The sequence below is a fragment of the Gorilla gorilla genome, chromosome 12, assembly GCF_029281585.2.
Source record: "Gorilla gorilla gorilla isolate KB3781 chromosome 12, NHGRI_mGorGor1-v2.1_pri, whole genome shotgun sequence".
Lineage (NCBI taxonomy): Eukaryota > Metazoa > Chordata > Mammalia > Primates > Hominidae > Gorilla > Gorilla gorilla.
Window position 1 is genome coordinate 65917598 of NC_073236.2, and position 20546 is coordinate 65938143.

At 41.9% G+C, this 20546-nt stretch overlaps 1 protein-coding gene across 4 annotated transcripts in view; it reads right to left on the reverse strand.

The window, feature by feature from the left end:
- Positions 1-321: 321 nt before the first annotated feature.
- Positions 322-20546, reverse strand: part of STAMBP (STAM binding protein) — a 33870-nt gene continuing 13645 nt past the window's right edge. For all 4 annotated transcript variants that reach the window (XM_004029438.4, XM_019021219.4, XM_019021220.4 and 1 more), the window contains 8 exons: positions 18196-18271; positions 17822-17917; positions 15337-15703; positions 13601-13725; positions 12579-12716; positions 3755-3867; positions 3050-3149; positions 322-1005 (listed from right to left, as the gene is read on the reverse strand). In XM_004029438.4, the coding sequence (XP_004029487.1) occupies positions 949-1005; positions 3050-3149; positions 3755-3867; positions 12579-12716; positions 13601-13725; positions 15337-15703; positions 17822-17917; positions 18196-18271 (1072 nt within the window). In that variant the 3' untranslated portion in view covers positions 322-948. The remainder of the gene's footprint in view (positions 1006-3049; positions 3150-3754; positions 3868-12578; positions 12717-13600; positions 13726-15336; positions 15704-17821; positions 17918-18195; positions 18272-20546) is intronic.

Consider the following 20546-nt stretch of genomic DNA (forward strand, 5'->3'; position numbering starts at 1 on the left):
ATCATTTATTGGAGTGTAACCTGGCACTCCAAACAAAGGCTTCATTATCCTCAGCCAAAAGCATGGAGGGCATAAGGAGGAAGTGAATGGTTGACCCATTTGAGACGGCACCAAAAGAACAGAGATGACTTCACAACACCTCTGGAAGACGGCAACAGGCAGATAAAAAACAAGGAATAATTAAAAGTGAACTGGGACACACCATCAATGTCAGTATATCTCAAATTCCATTTTTCCTTCACCTTTCCAAAACAACCATACCTTTTTTTAACCTGTTTATACAATGCTTGATCAAATGGATCACTCTGAAGCACAAAAACATAAGTTAATTGTTACTTTATTGTAGAGGAAAAATATCCTGAAATATTTATTAAATAACAATAATTCCTGACAAAATCATTCTTCGGGATGTGTTAGCCAAATCATCTGGTCAAATGGAGTGAGCTGTCCCTCACCCCAGTAATGAGCTCCATTCATATTGCCATAAACCACAGGAAAATCCAAAAGATTTTCTAAATGGCTTCCAAATCTCTGCATAGATGCCCTTATTGAGCCCAGAGGTAAATATAAACAAATTGAAATTAGAGAGAAATTAGAAGGATAGCTGAGAGGAAAAAAATGTTAACAATTGGTGAATCCAGAAGGAAGGGTATATGGGGGTTCATTATACCATTCTTTCTTAATTTCTGAGCTACTTAATTTCTGAGTAACTTAATTTCTGAGTTACAGTTGCTTTTGGGTGACCACGTTCTCTTTCTGACTTGCCTAAAAAATATGTTCAGTTATTTCTTTTCAAACCTGAAATACAAAATCAGCTCTTTCTCAGGTGATGCCCCCCTTTCTACTCTGTCTACAAAAACTTCCAAAGCTTTCTAGAAAGCTTAAATTAAGGGGCTACAGTACACTGATATGGTTTTGTTGTTCTTGGAAGGTGTTGGACTCAAACGCTCATCGAAGGTCTGTGATGGTCACTGCTCTGTCCACAACAGTCACGTGGCTGCAGCTCTGCAATAGGAAAAAAGAAAGGTGGAGTCCTAGAAAATTCTGAAAAGTCTTTTTTTTTTTTCTTCATATAGGATCTTGCTCTGTTGCCCAGGCTGGAGTGCAGTGGCATGATCTCGGCTCACTGCAACCTCCGCCTCCCAGGTTCAAGCGATTCTCCTGCCTTAGCTTTCCCAGTAGCTGGGATTACAGGCACGAGCCACCACGCCTGGCTAATTTTGTGTTTTTAGTAGAGGTGGGGTTTCGCCATGTTGGTCAGGCTGGACTTGAACTCCCGACCTCAAGTAATCTGCCTGCCTCAGCCTCCCAAAGTATTGGGATTATAGGCGTGAGCCACCGTGCCCGGCCTGAAAAGTCATTTTAAAAAACCACTTTTTGGCTGGGTGCGGTGGCTCACACTTGTAATCCCAGCACTTTGGGAGGCCAAGGTGGGCAGATCATGAGGTTAGGAGATCAAGACCATCCTGGCCAACATGGTGAAACCCTGACTCTACTAAAAAAAAAAAAAAAAAAAAAAAAAAAATTTAACCCGGTGTGGCGGCCCGCACCTGTAGTCCCAGCTATTTGAGAGGCTGAGGCAGGAGAATTGTTTGAACCTGGGGGGCAGAGGCTGCAGTGAGCTGAGATCATACCACTGCATTCCAGCCCAGCAACAGAGCAAGACTCTGTTTCAAACAAAAACAAAAACAAAAACACCCTTATTTAAAATGTTCATTCTAGGCTAGTGGTTCTCAGTCTGGAAGCCAGACTGCTATTTAAGTGGTAGTTGTGGTAAGAGTCTGGGACTCATTACTACCACCAGTCCCACCTGTAGATGGAATCAGTGTTTTGCCCATTTACCTTTGTTTATTTTTAAAATGTATATACATTCTAGACTCATTCTTTGATTCCTAAACTTGGGAACAAATAGTGTCATCCCTAAAATATATATTAATTTAAAAGAATTACTGAATTCATCACAGTTTTTTTGGCTATGATGTCACCCAAATAATAAAGTACACCTACTGTCACATGGTGAGAGAAGAATGCTCCCTTTTGGCATGCAACAGGGGTCTTTATAACTGAAAACGTGGGCACTGGTGCCCCAGACCTTTTTTTCTGATTGTGTAGTCTTTGTTTCAACATCCTAGTACTTAGACATTCCAAGGCAGACTGATCTATTTTTGAACAGATTTGTCAGAAAGTTCTTCCTCACGCTCAGCAGAAAACCATCATTCCATGAAGTCTTTGTTTTAGTGCTAGGAGTGACATGAAATATACCCAATCCCTTTTTTTATACATCAACTCTTCTAACACTTGAAATCAGCTCTCAGATCCTTCCTGGGGTTTCTCTTCTAAGCATCTCCAGGTCCTTTTAAGTGTCAAGGTTCTTAGTCCCTTTTCCATATCGCTCACTTTTCTCTGAACCCAAAAGAAATAATACTCCATGGCCAGCATGGAGTAATGCAACACCATCAAATCAGCTTGCAGGGGCAAATGGAAACATACTGATCTTATCATCAACTAAACTTTTTATTCACAGACCACAACATAGGGAAAAAAGAACTTCGTAGGAAGGTCGTAAAGCCCCTATGATTTAAGCAAAATTCTACAAATATACTTAATTTACCTATCTTAAGTGGCTTCTCTTTTCCTTTGCCTTCAAATCTCTTATTGAAGTACAGGCTTAGAAAGAGACATTGATGAAAGGAAAAAGTAACATTTAATAAGCCAGCGACTGCATTACATACTTCCTGCACATTACTTCATTTAATCATCTCAAGAACCCTATAAAGTAGGTGTTATTATTATGCCTATTTTATAGATGGGAGAACTGAGGCCCAGGAATGGTAAGTAACCCAATCAAAGGCACACAGTGGCAGAGCTAAGATTCAAATCTATTCCTGTCCCACACTGCTTCTCATGTACGTCCTTACTATGGAGATCTGGCAAGGTAAGTGACAAGGCTGGTCTTCTGTGTGAATCAGAAAGGATGATGCATTTCATCAGCTCTGACTGTCCTCCCTGCTTGAAGCATAGCCCCATTTTCTTTTACATAGATACGTACACAGAACAGAGGTGGATCCTTGCTGTGTGGATGAAATCCTTTCTGGCGACAGGAAGAAATCTCCTCTAGTCCATGGTCAGTTAGTTTAAAGAATCCAGTTCTGAAATTTAAAAAAGGCAGGCTAAAAGAGTCAAGCAAAGGTGTCCCTCCATCCCAAACATATGCACGCACACACACACCAGCATGCACACTCACACAGCAGGGCAGAGGTCATTGTGAGACAGCTTCTGTAGGATGCTGCCTCACAGGTCTCTTCTCTGGTGAATGAATCACAGTTAGAGAATGACTCATTACTGCCATCACACTAGTTTTGCTGGAGAATTCATAGTAAATAATCAAAGTGGGAGTAGAGACAGGATTTGGTATGAAAAAGAAGTGCATTCTGAGATAATGTGTTTGATTTTGAAACTTTCTAATCCAACATAAAACTCTTGACATTCCTATCGCTTCAAGTCAAACACTTCAAATTTCTCGTAGACTTTTCTTAGAAAAGCAACTAAGTTGTTACTTGGATATCTTTTTGAACAAGCATGATAGATTAATCATGATATGGGGCTTAAAAGGAAGCCCTTTAGAATAACCAACTTACATTATAATCTATGTATTTTACAAAGGACAAGTCCACAAGAATAGAGACCTTTTCCCCTGAGGCTTTCTTCCCTACTACCCCCTTGAAACACCCAGAACCACGCCCTCTATACTCACTCCTGGAACTTGGGGGAGCAAACAATGGCTACTGACTCTGGCAACATCATCTGGTAAGAGCAGTGAGTGTGTAGGTCGACACTGGAGAGAAACGCGGTCTGTGTGGGGTGAGTCTGAGGAGAGAAAAAGAGTCAGAGGACTCTTAACGAGGATATATGGTAATCCCTCCTTATTTGCGATTCCCTTTCTGAGGTTTCAAGCTATCCATATCAACTGCAATCTGAAAATATTACATACGATAACACACTTTGAGAAAGAGAGATCATCTTCACATAACTTTTATTACACTGTATTTTTATAACTGTTCTGTTTTATTATAGTTGTTGTTAATCTCTTCCTGTGCCTAATTTATAAATTAAACTTTATCGCAAGTATGCATGTATAGGAAAAAAACATAGCATATATAGGGTTTGGTACTATCTGTGATTTCAGGCATCCATTGGGGGGTCTGGGCTCATATCCCCTGAGGATAAGGCGGGGGACTACTCTGACATACAACCAAGCCTGGTCTCTGAAGGAAGTAAAGCCAGACAGTTCTCAACAGCTGGTCACAATCTCCTTTGTAAGTGAGAAGCCATCTGCAACCATGAGAGGTCCACCTGAGGTTCCTAATAAGTAAGGAAGCTCCTTTCCAGCACTGTAAACAAATATTGCTTAATACCAGTATGTGAAGAGACTCATAATTTCTTTCTTTTTTTAAGTTCAAGAGACTTACTATACAACATGGTGACTACTGTTCATCACAATGTATTATACACTTGAAAACTGCTTGAGTAGATTTCAAGTGTTCTCACCACAAAAAAGTATGTGACATAATGCATATGCTAATTAGCTTGATTTTCCCATTCCACAATATATGCATACATATTTCAAAACATATAGACTATTGTTATTTGTCAATTAAAAAAAGAAAAAACAAAAACAGGCTGGGCATGGAGGCTTATGTCCATAACCCCCAGCACTTTGGGAGGCTGAGGAGGGTAGATCATTTGAGGTCAGGAGTTTGAGACCAGCCTGGCCAACATGGTGAAACCACATCTCTCTTAAAAATACAAAAGTTGGCTGGGCGTGGTGGCGGGCACCTGTAAGCCCAGCTATTCGGGAGGCTGAGGCAGGCAGATCATGAGGTCAGGAGATCGAGACCATCCTGGCTAACATGGTGAAACCCTGTCTCTACTAAAAACAAAAAACAAACAAACAAAAAAAACAAAAAAATTAGCCAGGCATGGTGGCACGCGCCTGTAGTCCCAGCTACTTAGGAGGCTGAGGCAGGAGAAGAGCACGAACCCGGGAGGTGGAGCTTGCAGTGAGCCGAGATCGCGCCACTGCACTCCAGCCTGGGTGACAGAGTGAGACTCCATCTCAAAAAAAAAGAAAAATAAGGAGCATAAACAATTATTGGAAACTGGAAGAGCTGTCTGTGGTGAAGGATACAATGAGAGAGGGGAAGGGGATGAAAATAACTAAATGAAATAACTTAGATTGCATTGTCCCCAGCAGAATGACAACTAAACAGATGAGGATTTGTCTGAAGAGCAATCGTGGGGAGATGCCACAAGTGGGGTGGGGGAGATTCCACTTCAGTTCCTGGGTAGGTGGATGTATGCCCTCACTTACATTGTGCAGAACCATAATTCTGAGATTCTGTAGAGTGTCTGATGAATGATAAGGTGATCTTTTTCTAATGGAAAGTAACAGCATTAAGCCCAGGCAAGTGCATGCCATCCTAGCTCATGGTTATAGATGACATACCAAATAACCCACCCACCACATTTCATCTAATTCACTCAGACAACCTTCTCAGGGAGAGAGCTCCCAGAGGTCACCAAGGCTGTACTGGACAAAAGTAAACTGTGGACGAAGAGGCTTGGAACTGTCTGGCTTCCCTTGTTTGAAGGCAGTGGAAGATGTTAGGCAGCTTGAGCACTCAGGGGGAAGGCGGAACTGGAGTAGGCAGACAAAAAGGGAGGTAAACACAAAGGGGGAACTTTCTTCTCTTTACTACTCAAAACGGGGACTCTGATCCCACTGGTTCAGAAGATCTAGGGTACCTGATGGGTTCTGGAATCCCTGGTTGGATGAAGGACTGTAGGCTGCAGAGCCTTGATGCGAGAAGGCATCAAGACATCGGGCCATTAAACGGGTAGGGTATGGAGAGGACCCAGGGACAGAGCTCAAACCTTCCATCTGGGGCATCATCGGGGAAAGATACTCTTCCACAGTGTTAAAACTCAAAGACCACTGCAAAGTGGGAGAAAAACAGAATTCTGAGGCTGGAATAGACAAGGCAGAAGAATTCAATGCTGTGCCACATTCCAGTTAAACAAATTCTGACCTCTCAAAAGGAAATCAAGATCTAGGTTCCAAGTGTGAAGAAAAGGCTTCCCTGGGGTTGGTGTGTGCTAGCCAGGAGATCAGTATGGTAGGTCTTGTGGGGTGTGAGCACTGGCAAGGGGAACCCCATCTCAGATGACAGCACACAGAAACTGGCTTGGAGACCTCCTTCAGGCACATACCTGCTGCACAAAGATCACCAGACAGTAGGAGTGGAGACAGGAAAAGACATTTGCATCTCAGGGTTGGAGACAGAAGAGGGGGTTGTTTGTTGATATTTCCTGCTCTAGCTCTCCTGTTCTTGAACCAAATTGGAAGAACTCAAGGACTATGATGTTGGATTCACCCAGGGATCCATGGAATCAAAGGTGTTAATGGGGTTGTCGTGATGGGCATCCATGGACAAGGTAGGTGGGTGTCCTCAACAATTGTGAATGGCACTCAGTGGCCCTTGGAACTTTTGCTGGGAATTTCTTCTATCTCCTCTAAGAAGTGTTTCTCTCTGGATGATTCAGGCTTTGGTTTTTCAAGAGACTCATAATTTCTAATTGACCATCAAGACTTATTTGGTTCCTTACAAAGTCTCTTCATACCACTGAGTCACCCATTCTGGAACAGATGGTACATACCCAATATTTCAACATGGTGGAAGTCAAGGACTTAGTAAACCACAATTAGATGAATGATTCTTCTCTCCCACAGAGGTGTTAAAAGGTCAAACATGAATCAGGTTCTATAGGCAAAGGCTGTCCTATAGCTAAAGCATCATCCAAGGAAGATATGGGAGGTAGGAGAATACTTGAATTTCAGTAGATAGTTAAACCATACAAAGGAGACCATTCTGTTTGGAAGGAGAACACGATGCTAAAATTTGAGGTTAATCAGTTAAAACATCACCTAAATGTGCATCCCGATTATTTGTTTCCATTGTTTGTTTTATTAAGCACATATTTTATATACAAAACAGACAACTATATAATGACTTATGTTCATCTTAGAGGAGGTGTGATCTTAGGTAACAAAAATGGAAAAAGATCTAGCATGATTCAAAAAGACAACCAACCTTCACTGACAGAAAAGCACAGACAATAAAGACATGCAATTGACTAGCGTTTTCAAACCTGCTGTCCAAAAAAACAAATCTCCTGAGGAGCTTGACAAAAGCCCAGACTCCTGCACCCCACCCCTGGAAAGAACCATCATGAAGGAACATTTTTCTTGAAAGCTCACTAAGCGATTCTTATGTGCAGCCTCATCTGAGAAGCACCATTCCACAGGGTGCTGTGATGAGCTCACTGTGGAAGAAGCCTTCAGGACAGGAACGTGTTAGCTCAGTGCAGGCAGCAAATCCACACACAAGTCTTCATGGGGCATGTAAGGACTTCAGTGACCACAAAGTTTCTACCTGATGAGAATATAATCCTTTAGGCTGCTAAAGAGCAGTGGCCTGTGCCAACACCACCTTCCATCCCATGGTTAGAGTCCAGGATTCTAACTGGGAGCAAACGTGGGTAGCCAGAAAGATAATAAAGAGACATAAGCAGGGACTCAGTAAACAACTCTTAAACAGAATCGAAAAACTTTGCCGTGATCCCCTGCTCCTCTCTAACACTGTACCTTCTCTCCCTCCTTCCTTTCATAGTCAAGTTTCTTGAATGAATAGTTCATTATGTTCACCGTGCCCATGCTGCTGGGGATAGAGGAAGGCACTTTGACAAAGAGAAAACAATATACCGAAGGAGCAGAAATGAGCAAGGAGGGTGAATGCTGAAGGCAGCCTGGGTACCTAGGAGGGAAATTTTCCCTAAAGGGAAATGGCTCAGATAGCGCTGAAACATGATGAGGAGTGCCTTGAGTTCTGGGCTGGAGGTTTGACAACAGTTGGTGATCAATCCATAACCATACTTTTGACCTAGGAAGCTGATTCATAGTTGACAAGGTTAAGAAGGAAGAACTGATCTTTTGCATTTTCCTCTGGCCAATTTTAAGATCTGAATAAATCTTACGGTCTGCTTTTCGTTTGTTTTTGAGATAGGGTTTTCGCTCTGTTGCCCAGGCTGGAGTGCAGTGGCGTGATCACGGCTCACTGCAGCTTTGACCTCCCAGTCTCAAGCAATCTTCCTGCCTCAGCCTCCCAAGTAGCTGGGCCACAGGCGTGTGCCACCACAAATGCATAATTTTTTTTTTAATTTATAGAGATGAGGTCTTGCTATGTTGCCCAGGCTGGTCTTGAACTCCTGCCCTCAAGTGATCCTCCCACCTTGGCCTCCCAAAGTTCTGGGATTACAGGTGTGAGCCACCATACTCAGCCTGTTTGTTTTTAATCCCGAATTAGGAAGGAATGGTGCAGAAATATGCAGGAAAAAAAGCTGAACTAGCTGGGCACAGTGGTGTGTGCTTGTAGTCTTAGCTACTCAGGAGGCTGAGGCAGGAGGATCACTTGGGCCCAGGAGCTCAAGGCTGTAGTGCAGTATGATTGTGCCTGTGAATAGCCAATGTATTCCAACATAAACAACGTAGTGAGACTTCATCTCAAAAAATAAAAATAAAAAAGCTGAACTACTATCAATTTAGGCTTCAAATCTGTTCCCAACTGGACCCTCACTGACACTTAAAACTCTTTTATTCATTTGTAGCTGAGTTCTATCTGAAGTCTGTACAGTAATGATTCTAAACTTTCCTCCATCTCCTCCAGTTTCTAATTCCTCCTTGGTCTCCCTCTTGCTCAACAGCAGACCTAGACTCCAACCTTACTGAGGTCAAGATTGTCTAAAACATGTTTCCTCAACTCCTCCAGACATCATTTCAAAAATCTCTCTGGATCTTCATTTCCGTTCATTCAATCTTGTCTTGGAGGAATGGATGTTTTTCCCCCTGTGAAGATGAATCCCTCTATGTACTTCTCATTCGATCCTTCCTTATCACCACATTACCTTGTCTCTCCTGCCCTTTTACATCTCCATTGTTGGCTCATTGGGCATAAGAACATGTTCAGAAAACTACACACAAGAATGTGGATAAACCTTCAAAATGTTGAGCAAAAGAAGCAAGACACAAATATACATATGGTATAACTCCATTTACAAAAAGGTAAAAGCCAGGCAAAAGTAAACTATAGTGTTTAGAGATACACATTGAAGTGGTGAAATTATAAACGAAGCAAGGGAGAGAGGACTTCCCTCCCTTAGGGCATGCATGCTCCTGACAGTGTTCTGTTTCCTGACCTAGGTAGTGTATGTACATAGATATTTGCTTAATGATTTGTTAAAGTGTACATTTAGTTTCTTTTTTTCCCAAAACCAAGTCTCGCTCTGTTGCCCAGGCTGGAGTGCAGTGGCGTAATCTTGGCTCACCACAACCTCCGCCTCTGGGGTTCAAGCAATTCTCCTGCCTCAGCCTCTCGAGTAGCTGGGACTACAGGCATGCGCCACCATGTCCAGCTAATTTTTGTGTTTTTAGTAGAGACAGGGTTTCACTATGTTGGCCAGGCTGGTCTCGCACTCCTGACCTCGTGATCTGCCCCCCTTGGTCTCCCAAACTGCTGGGATTACAGGCATGAGCCACCGCACCCAGCCTAAAGTATATATTTAGTTTCTGTGTGCTTTCTTATTATATGTGTTATATTTCATCAAAACAAAACATGTTCAAGCCTTTCACTTTGAACAATCAACCATTCTCTCAACCCAACTTCTCCTTAAACCACCATTCCATGTTTCTCCTTTCCTCTAGAGCTAAGTTGCTCAAAATGGTAGTGTATATTTCATTGTCTCCACAAACTTAATCCCTATGACTTCTTAAACTCTTACAGTCTACTCCCATTAATGCCTAAAACACACTAAATTGAGATCCTCAATAATTTCATCAAATCCAGGCCGATCCGAGTCTTCACCATTCTGGAGCTCTCCATAGGATGTGACATGGTTAACATCTGGAAATTTTTTCTTAAAGCCTTCCTTGGCCGGGTGCGGTGGCTCATGCCTGTAATCACGAGGATCACAAGGTCAGGATTTTGAGACCAGCCTGGCCAACATAGTGAAACCCAGTCTCTACTAAAAATACACACACACACACACACACCTGGCCAACACAGTGAAACCCAGTCTCTACTAAAAATACACACACACACACACACACACACACACACAATTAGCCAGGCATAGTGGCGGGTGCCTGTAATCACAGCTACTCAGGATGCTGAGGCAGGAGAATCACCTGAACCTGGGAGGCAGAGGTTGCAGAGCCAAGATTGCGCCATTGCACCCCAACCTGGGCGACAGTGTGAGACTCCGTCTCAAAAACAAAACAAAACAAAACAAAACAAAACAAAAGAGCCTTCCTCCTCCTATGGCTTCTGTGCCTTACCACTACCCTCACCTTTTTCATACATCTCTTTGCTTCATTGCTAACTACATTCTATGTTACCTTAGGTAGCCTGTCCCCCAAGTTGCCAGTGAACCTTTTCTTGCTCTAGACTCTTCTCCTACTTCCAGGGCTTCCAAGATCAGCACTAAATAGTGGATTCCCAGAGCCCTCTCTCCTGCTTTGACTTTGCTCCCAAGTTCTAGCCCTACATTGCCAACTGGCTGATAACTACCTCCAATGATTTAGTATCTCATCAATACCTGAAATTTAACATGCTCAGAACTGAACCCCACTTTCAAACCAAATCCTTCTCCTGGATCCCCTACTTTTGCTTATGAGATGATCACTGCAAGGCCCCAAATCTCTGAGTCACCATTGACTCTGAGTCATCCTCCTCTATTACTCATTTCCCAAATCCTCTGAAATCCTACATTCATCTCCTCCTTCCCAAACACACTGGCATCACCCTAGCTCTTATCATTATTAGGCTTTATCAGCACACTAACCTCTTAAATCATCTCCTTGCCACAACCTACCTTAAAACTGTATTTATCTTAAATTTTCTAAAGTATGGCTTTAATCACATCATTGCTTTACTCAAAAACCTTTAGGAATTTTCCACTTACTAAAAAGTGGAACAATTCTGCCTGTCCACCCCAGACCCTCCAGAACTCGGCTCCAATGTACTACATTAAAACATATCTAGCCGGGCGTGGTGGCTCATGCCTGTAATCCCAGCACTTTGGGAGGCTGAGGCGGGTGGATCACCTGAGATCAGTAGTTCGAGACCAGTCTGGCCAACATGGTGAAATCCCATCTCTACCAAAAATACAAAAATTAGCTGGGCATGGTGGCGGGCGCTTGTAGTCCCAGCTACTTGGGAGGCTGAGGTAGGAGAATCGCTTGAATCCGGGAGGTGGAGGTTGCAGTGAGCCAAGATCTTGCCATTGCACTCCAGTCTGGGTGAAAAGAGTGAAACTCTGTCTCAAAAAAAAAAAAAAAAATCTACCACTGTTTCCTGATATGAACCATAAATCTCAGCGAACTGGTCCCCCCAGTGCTCCAGGAACAGAGTCCGCCTCTTCTCCACCTGTCTGCTCCTTAAGGAACTTGCCCTTGGCCCAGCTTGCCAACATTCTACTAAACCCTATCAGGCATGGTCCCTCCTTCCTCTGAATTCCACAGTGCCTTGCTGGCACCTCTTGTGGCCTTTAGCACGTTTTGCCCCAGGTGAAGTTATTAACTGTCTATTTATTTAATCTCCTTCATGAGGCTAAAATCATACCTTACTCAAATTTGTATGCCCTGGCAGATAAGGAACAAGTTTTCTCTCCCCCATCTACTACAATGGGGGTGGGATGGGGATACACAATAATAGGCAAATCATCAACATGAATGTAATTGAATAGAAGAAAGGACAGAAGGCACATGGGACTGCCTCACAGGTCAGTCTTTCCCAAATTCTGGCATACAAGTATGTGTAATCCAAGAATAAGCCAATTTATTTGTAACTCTGTCATACAGCATAAAATGCAGCTTGGGCTATGAGAGTGAGGGGTTGAAAAGGAATAGAAAGAAAAATTTAAAAATAATCTTTAGGGAAGGCATTATATTTTACCTGAACATTACCAGAAGGCTGCACAAGATATGCAGACACTTGAAAATCATGTGTATTTATAGCCCTTCTTGTTTATATAAAGGTGCTTTAAGAAAGACCAAATGCAAGCATCTGAATTAACCTCCTTGGCTCATTTAAAATATTTTGAATTATATACCTTTAAGGAACATCATCTGTACACAGTAGGCATAGTCTCTAAGGTCAATGTCCACTTATATTCTAGGCCAGCATCCCATCACCAGTTACACTCAGAGGGAAACTGGAACTTTAGGGAAAACAGTTTATTTTTACTAAAAAATAAATAAAAAGTTAAAAAAATTTAAAAGCCCTAAGTGTTCCCAGAAAACAATACCAAAGTGCAATAGTCAAGTATGCTAAGGACTGCATCCAAAAGAGAGAAAAACAATAAATAATCTGGATATAATTGACTTTGTTCAAAGAAACACTCATGTATTTATACCACCATGGGAGAGGCAGAGACTAACTCTCGGACAGCTCAGAATTGCTTACGTGAATCCAGCCCAGTGTGATGAGGCCCTGCTGATCCTGTATGAGGAAAAGTTCTTCTTCGTTCTCTGTGTTGCAGTAATCAGACCCAGCACTTTGCTTGGGGATGAGAACATGGGTAATGGTAAATTCATTCCTCATCTGCCAAAGGAGAAAACAGCTGGTCACAATTCCCTGGTGCTCATGCAACCCTGCTCCACTCCATCCCAACAGTGGAAAGGTAAGCATCTATACAAGTGAAAGCCCTTCCCACACAGCAGGAGTCCTGCCACTCAGTGGTTCACAACCTTGGCTGCTGATGCACATTGCCTGGGGTACTCTGTACAGTGACAGATGCAGAGACCAACCCCAGAACTCTGCAGCCTGGGCAAACACCATAGCCCTGAGGGAATTTCCTGCTGTGCCAAACTGCTCTGCTGAGAAGCTCTGGGTAGAGCACCATTTCTCTTCCCTTGCTCAGGTCTAAAGTTGTTTTCCTGTCACTGTTTCCTTAAGCCCTTCTCATCCTGTAAGCCTCGGCTTACATTTACTCTACTTCATTTATTTATTCATTCAGCAGTAATGGGTTCTTTAAGTGCCTCCATTCAGTGACCTTTCCTTCCTCAAAATTCCCAATACTTATACTGTACATATTTTTCAGCATGCTGGTTAGACTTTAGTGCATGTCTGCCTTCTCTCCAAAGTGACTGGACACTTTTCGTGGACACATACTATGTGCTTTACATATTTTATATTCCCAGGTCCTACCATAAAGTAGGTACTAAAAAAATTGATATGTAGATAATGACTGGATCTTCCTACCAAGTTTAAAATTAAGTATTTCTTACTACTAGCATTAAAATAATCACTTCAATTCAATCAATCAATACAGGGTCACCAAATTCAAAGTGACATGAAATTATGCAGTCCACGGTTCCTTGGTACAAAGAGTAACTGACCCTGGATATTTTCTCTGAGAGTCACAGGATGCCAAGAGGGGAAGAAACAGTTTCGGTTCAGAGAAGAGTTTGGTTTTTTTTTTTTACCAGTTTTCCACAGAGAATTCCACATGTCTCCACTCCCCGGGCAGTGTTGGCACTGGCTAACTGGAGAAACTGTGGGCACAGCCGCCCAGGCACCACCACATGGCGCAATCCATCGATTGTGGGAACTGTAATGGAGAAAGGAGAATGGTCTGTGACCACTGAGCCCTGCCTCCTCAAGCAGACCTCACAGCCAGCAGCCCTGGAGGAGCAACATTAAGCCACTGGGATTCCCCCAACTTCAGGCAGTGAGTAGGGATCTCATTCTAATGGCACCAAAAAAAGGGCTGTAAAGTGTCTTCTCCAATCTTGGGCCACAGCTGTAAGGAGCACATTACTTCAAGAAGAGAAAATAGTAGGCTTTAATTATTCAAGTTAAGAAAAGGGCAAACTACTATCTTAAGAAAAGTTTTCTTAAAAATAACCTTAAGAATGTAATTGGATTGTTTGTAACTCAAAGGATAAATACTTGAGGGGATGGATACCCCATTCTCCATGATGTGCTTATTTCATATTGCATGCCTGTATCAAAACATCTCATGTACCCCATAAATACATACACCTACTATGTACCCACAAAAACTTAAAAAATAAAAGTAAAAAATAAAATTTAGGGGGGAAAAAGACACAAGTTCTTGAAACATTTGGGAATTTTCTGTCAGAATCTAATACAAAGAATTAAAAAAATAACCTCCCTGCTGTGGTTTGACTGTGTCTCCCAAAGTTCATGTTTTGGAAACTTAATTCCTAATGCAAAATTATTGAGAGGTAGGATCTTTAAGAGGTGATGAGGCTATGAGGGATCTTTGTTTGCCCTTCCACCCTTCTGTCGTGGGATGACGCAGCAAGAAGGCCTTTGCCAGGCCCCTGGGTCTTGGACTTTCCACTCTCCAGAACTATGAACCAAATAAATTTATGTTCATTATAAATTATCCAGCCTCAGGTATTCTGTTATAGCAGCACAAAATGGACTAAGACACTGCCCATTCATCTGAACTTTTAATTTTAAATATCTTTTATCTCAGATAAGAATATCAGAGAGTATGACTTTAAAAGAAATACACTGGTGTATATTCTTGAGAATGGAAAACAATCTGGGCAGTTATTTACTTCTGAACTTAGTCTTCTGGAAGAAGTTAAATGCCAAACCACAACAAAATAAAAAATACAGTGTAGTCCCCCAAAAAAGGCATGAACAAAGCAGCTCATAAAAAATGCCAAGAATGGACCCAGTTTCTGAACACCATGGAGAAACTCTGTGAGACAGCCAGCAAGCTAAAGTTAGGAAGTGTCTCTCACAGCTATATTTTCATATTAAAAAAAAAAAAGTGGGAGGGGAAAGATGTTCTGCTTTTGCATATTCAACAGCAAGATCTGAATTGCTAGAGAGGTAACAAAGTCAGAGCAGGGGACACAGAGTCACACAGCAGTCTGATGATGTTATCTGAGGATTATGAATTCGGTTTGGCACATTCTTTTCCTTTCACTAAAAAGTTGACAGTCTGACTTTCAAGAACAATATTAGCTCTTCAGAAAATCGACCAGACTAGGTTTCAGCAAAGGCCACTTTTATAACATAGCCAGTGTATTAGGACACAGTACAGCAATACTTATCAGATAGGTTTCTGTGACCAAAGCTTAATGAGTGGGATCAGGGAGGTAATCTTAGGTTGACCCCGTCAGAATGATATTGTTTGGCTGCAACTGAGAAGGAAGAGGACATCAGCAAATACACTTACTACTTTCTGAGTTGCTCAGTGCTCCAGGTTTCAAGGACCTGTCCACCACAGGTGGCTTAGCTGGCCTTACAGTTGTGTGACAGTCTGAAGGCTGTATGGATGAGACTGTTGAGGTGGGGAACACATCTAAGGAGGGCTTCTCCAAGTTAGGCACTAGCGGGCCACCTAGGCCAGGGTCTACCTTCCCAAACTCCTGTACAATTTTCAGTCGCTCTTTTTCTAGCTCCTGGTTCCGGATCATCTCCTCGAAGGCATGGAACTGTTCCTGTTCCAATTGCTGCTGCTTCTGTTGTGCTACCCTCTGTTTTTCCTTTTCCAGCTCTTGCTGGATGGCCATGTTCCGGGCCAATTCCTCTGCTTCCTTCTTCTACAAAGAGAGAAAATTTAGGCTAACACTTCACACCTCAGTGACTTCACACTTCAGGAGAACAAGGCTTTTTAGCATGGAGATTTCCAAAATGTACTTCTGCTGTGGCCTGATTACCTAACACAGAATTCATGCTTTCCTCAGTATCTTTATACCCACGGAGTGTAGTCACCACCCCTTTCTATCTGGCCACAGTATACCTATCTCCAAGGACAATTAAAATCCCAATCCTCTCAATACCCTCCCGACAATGACTCTACCTAATGCACTTTCCTCTTCACTGAAATCTTTTTTTTTTTTTTGAGACAGGGTCTCATTCTGTTTCCCAGGCTGAAGTGCAATGGCATGATCACAGCTCACTGCAGCCTTGACCTCCTAGGCTCAAGCAATCCTCCCACCTTAGCCTCCTGAGTAGGTGGGACCACAGGTGTGCACCACCACACCTGGCTAATTTTTGTATTTTTTGTAGAGACAGGGTTTCGCCATGTTGCCCAGGCTAGTCTTGAACTCCTGGGATCAAATAATCTGCCCACCTCGGCCTCCCGAAGCACTGGGATTCCAGGTGTGAGCCACAATGTCTGGCCTGAAATCTTGATGCAACTTACTATCTGTGTTCTCCTAACCTGTATCACAGACAGTTTTATTCTTCTCTCTGTGTCATGTACATATTCTATATTTCAAGTAAGGCTATAAAATAGAACCAGATCCAAACTTATACCTGCTATCTTGGGGGTCTCTACTGAATTTTTTTTTTTTTTCTTAGAGAGTCTCACTCTGTCACCTAGGCTGGACTGTAGTGGTCAATCATGGCTCACTGCAGCCTCAATCTCCCTGGGCTCAGGTGATCCTCCCATCTCAGCCTCCCGAGTAGCTGAAACCAGAGGTGCGTGCCACCACACTAATTTCTGTATTTTTTGTAGAGACCCAGCTAATTTTTGTATTTTTTGTAGAGATGGGGTTTCACCATGTTGCCCAGGCTGGTCTCGAACTCCTGGGCTCAAGCGATCACCCACTTCAGCCTCCCAAAGTGCTAGGATTACAGGCATGAGCCACCACGTCTTGCCTTCTACTGAATTTTAACCCAAAATGAGGCCTCTGAAATTTTTATGGTTTTTGTGCATTTGTTCAACACAGAGTGACATTTTAAGCTAATAAGAAATACTTGAGTGGCATTTGGATTTAAAAAAAAAAGAAAGAAAGAAATGCTAAGTAATAACCTCCTCCTTAAAGCTTACACTCACTTGGTGCTTTAGAAGGATATACCTCATAGCTGTTCATCCCTCTGCTGATTTTCAACATCAGAGTCCAGAATAGAGACCAGCAGACAGCTACACAACAGCCTGTGAGTGGCTGCAGTATGTATTCACAGCTGGCCACTGACAGCGCCCTGGGAGTTTCTCCACATGTTTTAACTGACTTCCTAAAAAGAATCATTTGAAAATAGCTTGAAATGGCTGGGTGCAGCGGCTCACGCCTGTAATCCCAGCACTTTGGAAGGCCGAGGCAGGCGGATCACTTGAGGTCAGGAGTTTGAGACCATCTTGGCCAACATGGTGAAACCCCATCTCTACTAAAAATACAAAAATTAGCCAGGTATGGTGGCGGATGCCTGTAGTCCCAGTCACTTGGGAGGCTGAGGTAGGAGAATCACGTGAGTCGGGGAGGCAGAGGTTGCAGTGAGCTGAGATCGTGCCACTGCACTCCAGCCTAGGCGACAGAGTGAGACTGTCTCAAAAAAAAAAAAAAATAGCTTGAAAAGTCAATTCTTATAAATAGCTTCAGGTATAACCAAATGTGAATCCAAACCTCAAATTCTCTGATCTAAAAACCTATGTTTTGGAGAGAATGTTCATTGTTCTTAAGATTCTCACTCTAGACATAGCAGGTAGGCGACCGATTTTCTGTCCCTCAAGTCACTCTCTTCGACAAATAGGCTATATCTGTGTTACAACCCTGAGCCTAACCACTGGTGTTCTACTTTTTTGAGTTTCTGGTCTTTGCCCAAAAAAGGTGAAACAGCACATTAAAAGCACAGGATATATTGAAATGTCATATTACAATCCCAGGGCACAGCCTAAAAAAGCAAAATAATTTTCTTCTTAGCTGTTATATACTGACCTTTTCTTCATTATATTCTGTATATTCTTTGGTATATCGTTTTAACAGCTCTGCCTTCAGCTCTTCTGCTTTGGGAAATGCAATCTCCTTTAATTTCTGAGACACAAAACAGAAAACAGAATTAGAACAATGCCAGAAAATTACAGAATCCAAAAGAAGACTTAAGTCAAGTTGGTGACTGCAACATTTCCCAAAATGATTTAAAATACCCCCTACTGTACCATACCTGCTACTTCAGAACTGTTCTGGTGAAATGGCCTTATCTCCTATTGCAGGATCTGGTACTCAGATGCAGATACTACTACTTTTATCTTGAAGTCAGTCTGTGCTGCTCTGAAGCTTTTAGATGGGCAACAATGAAAGTGAAGACCCACCTTTACTGTGTCTTTCTTTTCAGGAATGACAGCAGATTTGTAATCTCGATGCTTTGGTAGTTTCTCAATAAAGAGCCTAAGGAAACAGTTCAAAATGATTATGAAGCAAATGGTCCAAATGTCCATAAGACCCTAAAGCTATGCAACCCCCTTATCCTGAAGCCCTTATATGAAAGGTTCCAGAAGTGCAGCGGAGGGAGAGCTAGTACACCCAGCTGGGCCATGCTCCTTTCCCATCTCTATCCCCCTAAAGAGCCAGAGTCTTTTCCTCTACTCCCAAACTAGGCAGCAAGCACCAGACTCCTACAATGAAAAGGATGGCCAAAAAAATTTTAAAAAGCCTTTCTTGTGCCCAAAAATGTACCTCCAAAGAAAGAGATCTTTTTCTTGTTGTGACGTGACAGGTTTTCAAAGGAAAGGGCTTCTGTCACATAGCAGTCTTCAGAGAACCGTTTGGCAGCCATGGGCAGGAAGCAAGAGAAAATCATGTTTCCTTACTACTTCTAGCTCTTATGTAACCTTTAACTTTGGCTTTTTTCCTTTGGGATTCGTGTTCCTTCAAAGAAGAATACTACTTTGCATCATACAAAAATGCATGGAATTACTTAGTGCATGTGTTCTATGCATGTAGTATGTGCATATTACATGTTAGCATGCATTGTCTTTGATGAAAAGTGCTTAGGTAAATATAAGATGCTAGATTTCATCTTTTGGTTCTTGTCCATGGCTCTAAAGCTCAGTGGGGAGAATAAACTGAATTAATTCACAAATCTCTAACATTTAAGACATCTACTTACGGGCAGTGAAAATAAATAAAAGTCCAGTAACTTGTCACAGAAAGAAAGTGGCAGATTCAGAATTTCAATATGAGCAGGCTGGCTCCAGAGCCTATTCTTTTAACCACTACACCATACTTCTTCCATATGGTTTCTGGAATGTCTAGAACTACTGGAGGGATTCTGAATAAAGATGTCTTTTAACAGAATTAAGTTGTAATACACAGAAACTGAGATAAAAAAATAAATTGAAGGTAGCTTGCTGATAGCTCTAAAATATTATATTGTAATTGGGATAAACTCTTTTCTACTTACTGCCCATGGGGCAGAAGTAATTGGAAGAAGAATCCTCAATAAAGAAAAAAGATGATCCCCACCAAAACAAACTTTCTAAAGATAAGTCCTCATCCTTCAGTTCTATATTAGGCACACAAGTTTCATTTTGATCCAACTTGATAAGGCTCCTCAAGGCAGGGATGGACTCTAAAATAAAAATGGTTCTTTAAAAAGCTTCCTTTTGGGTTCATGAAGAAGATATAAAAGAGGCTGGGTGCGGTGGCTCATGCCTGTAATCCCAGCACTTTCGGAGACCGAGGCAGGAAGATTGCTTGAGCCCAGGAGTTCAAGACCAGCCTAGGTAACAGGGTGAGACCTTGTCTCTATTTATATTTTTAAATTTATATATATATATATATATACACACACACATACACAAACATATATAACAAAACATTAAAAAAAACACAAAAATTAGCTGGGTGTGGTGGTATGCATCTGTAGTCCCAGCTGCTTGGGAGGCTGAGGCAGGAGGATCTCTCGATCCCAGAAGTCTGAGGTTACAGTGAGCTTTGATCACACCACTGCACTCCAGCCTGGGTGACAGAGGGAGATCCTATCTCTATTTGGGAAAAAAAAAAAAAAAAAAGAAAGATATAAAACAGTTTCCTTGAAGTCTATATTTAAAAGAAATACAGATTCATTTGTTCAAACCATAAAGTCCTGAAGAATCTATTAAGATATTAAATAAGACATATTTCTTATATCTTAGAGACTGATAGATAATTCAGTAGAACTCTCACCTTAGCCTCAAAAGCCAAGATACATATTAATATTTACTACCTTTAGCAGGCTGAATGTGCTTTGTATTGAGGCTTGAATCAGCTAAGAAAGTACTATGTCATATAAACACTATGTTTTATTTTCACTTATGCTCTTATTATAGAACTACACTGTGAGCTTCCTGAGGCCAGAGATTTCTGTGTTTCATGCTTCTTTGTATACTCCTTGGAAGCCAGCACAGTTCCTTGTATAAAGAGGCACTCAATAAATATTTGATGAGTAAACATTACATATATGTACAAGTATGTACATATACACAGTAAGTCCTTAATGTTGATAGGTTCTTGGAAATTGTGACTTTAAGCACAATGACATATAACAAAACCAACTTTACCATGCGCTAATTGACATAAACAAGAGTTAAGTTCCTTTGACCTATCCTGGTCACAAAAACACCAGACTTCTAAATACAGACCAAAACACTTCTAATATTAAACACTGAAATAAATATGAGCT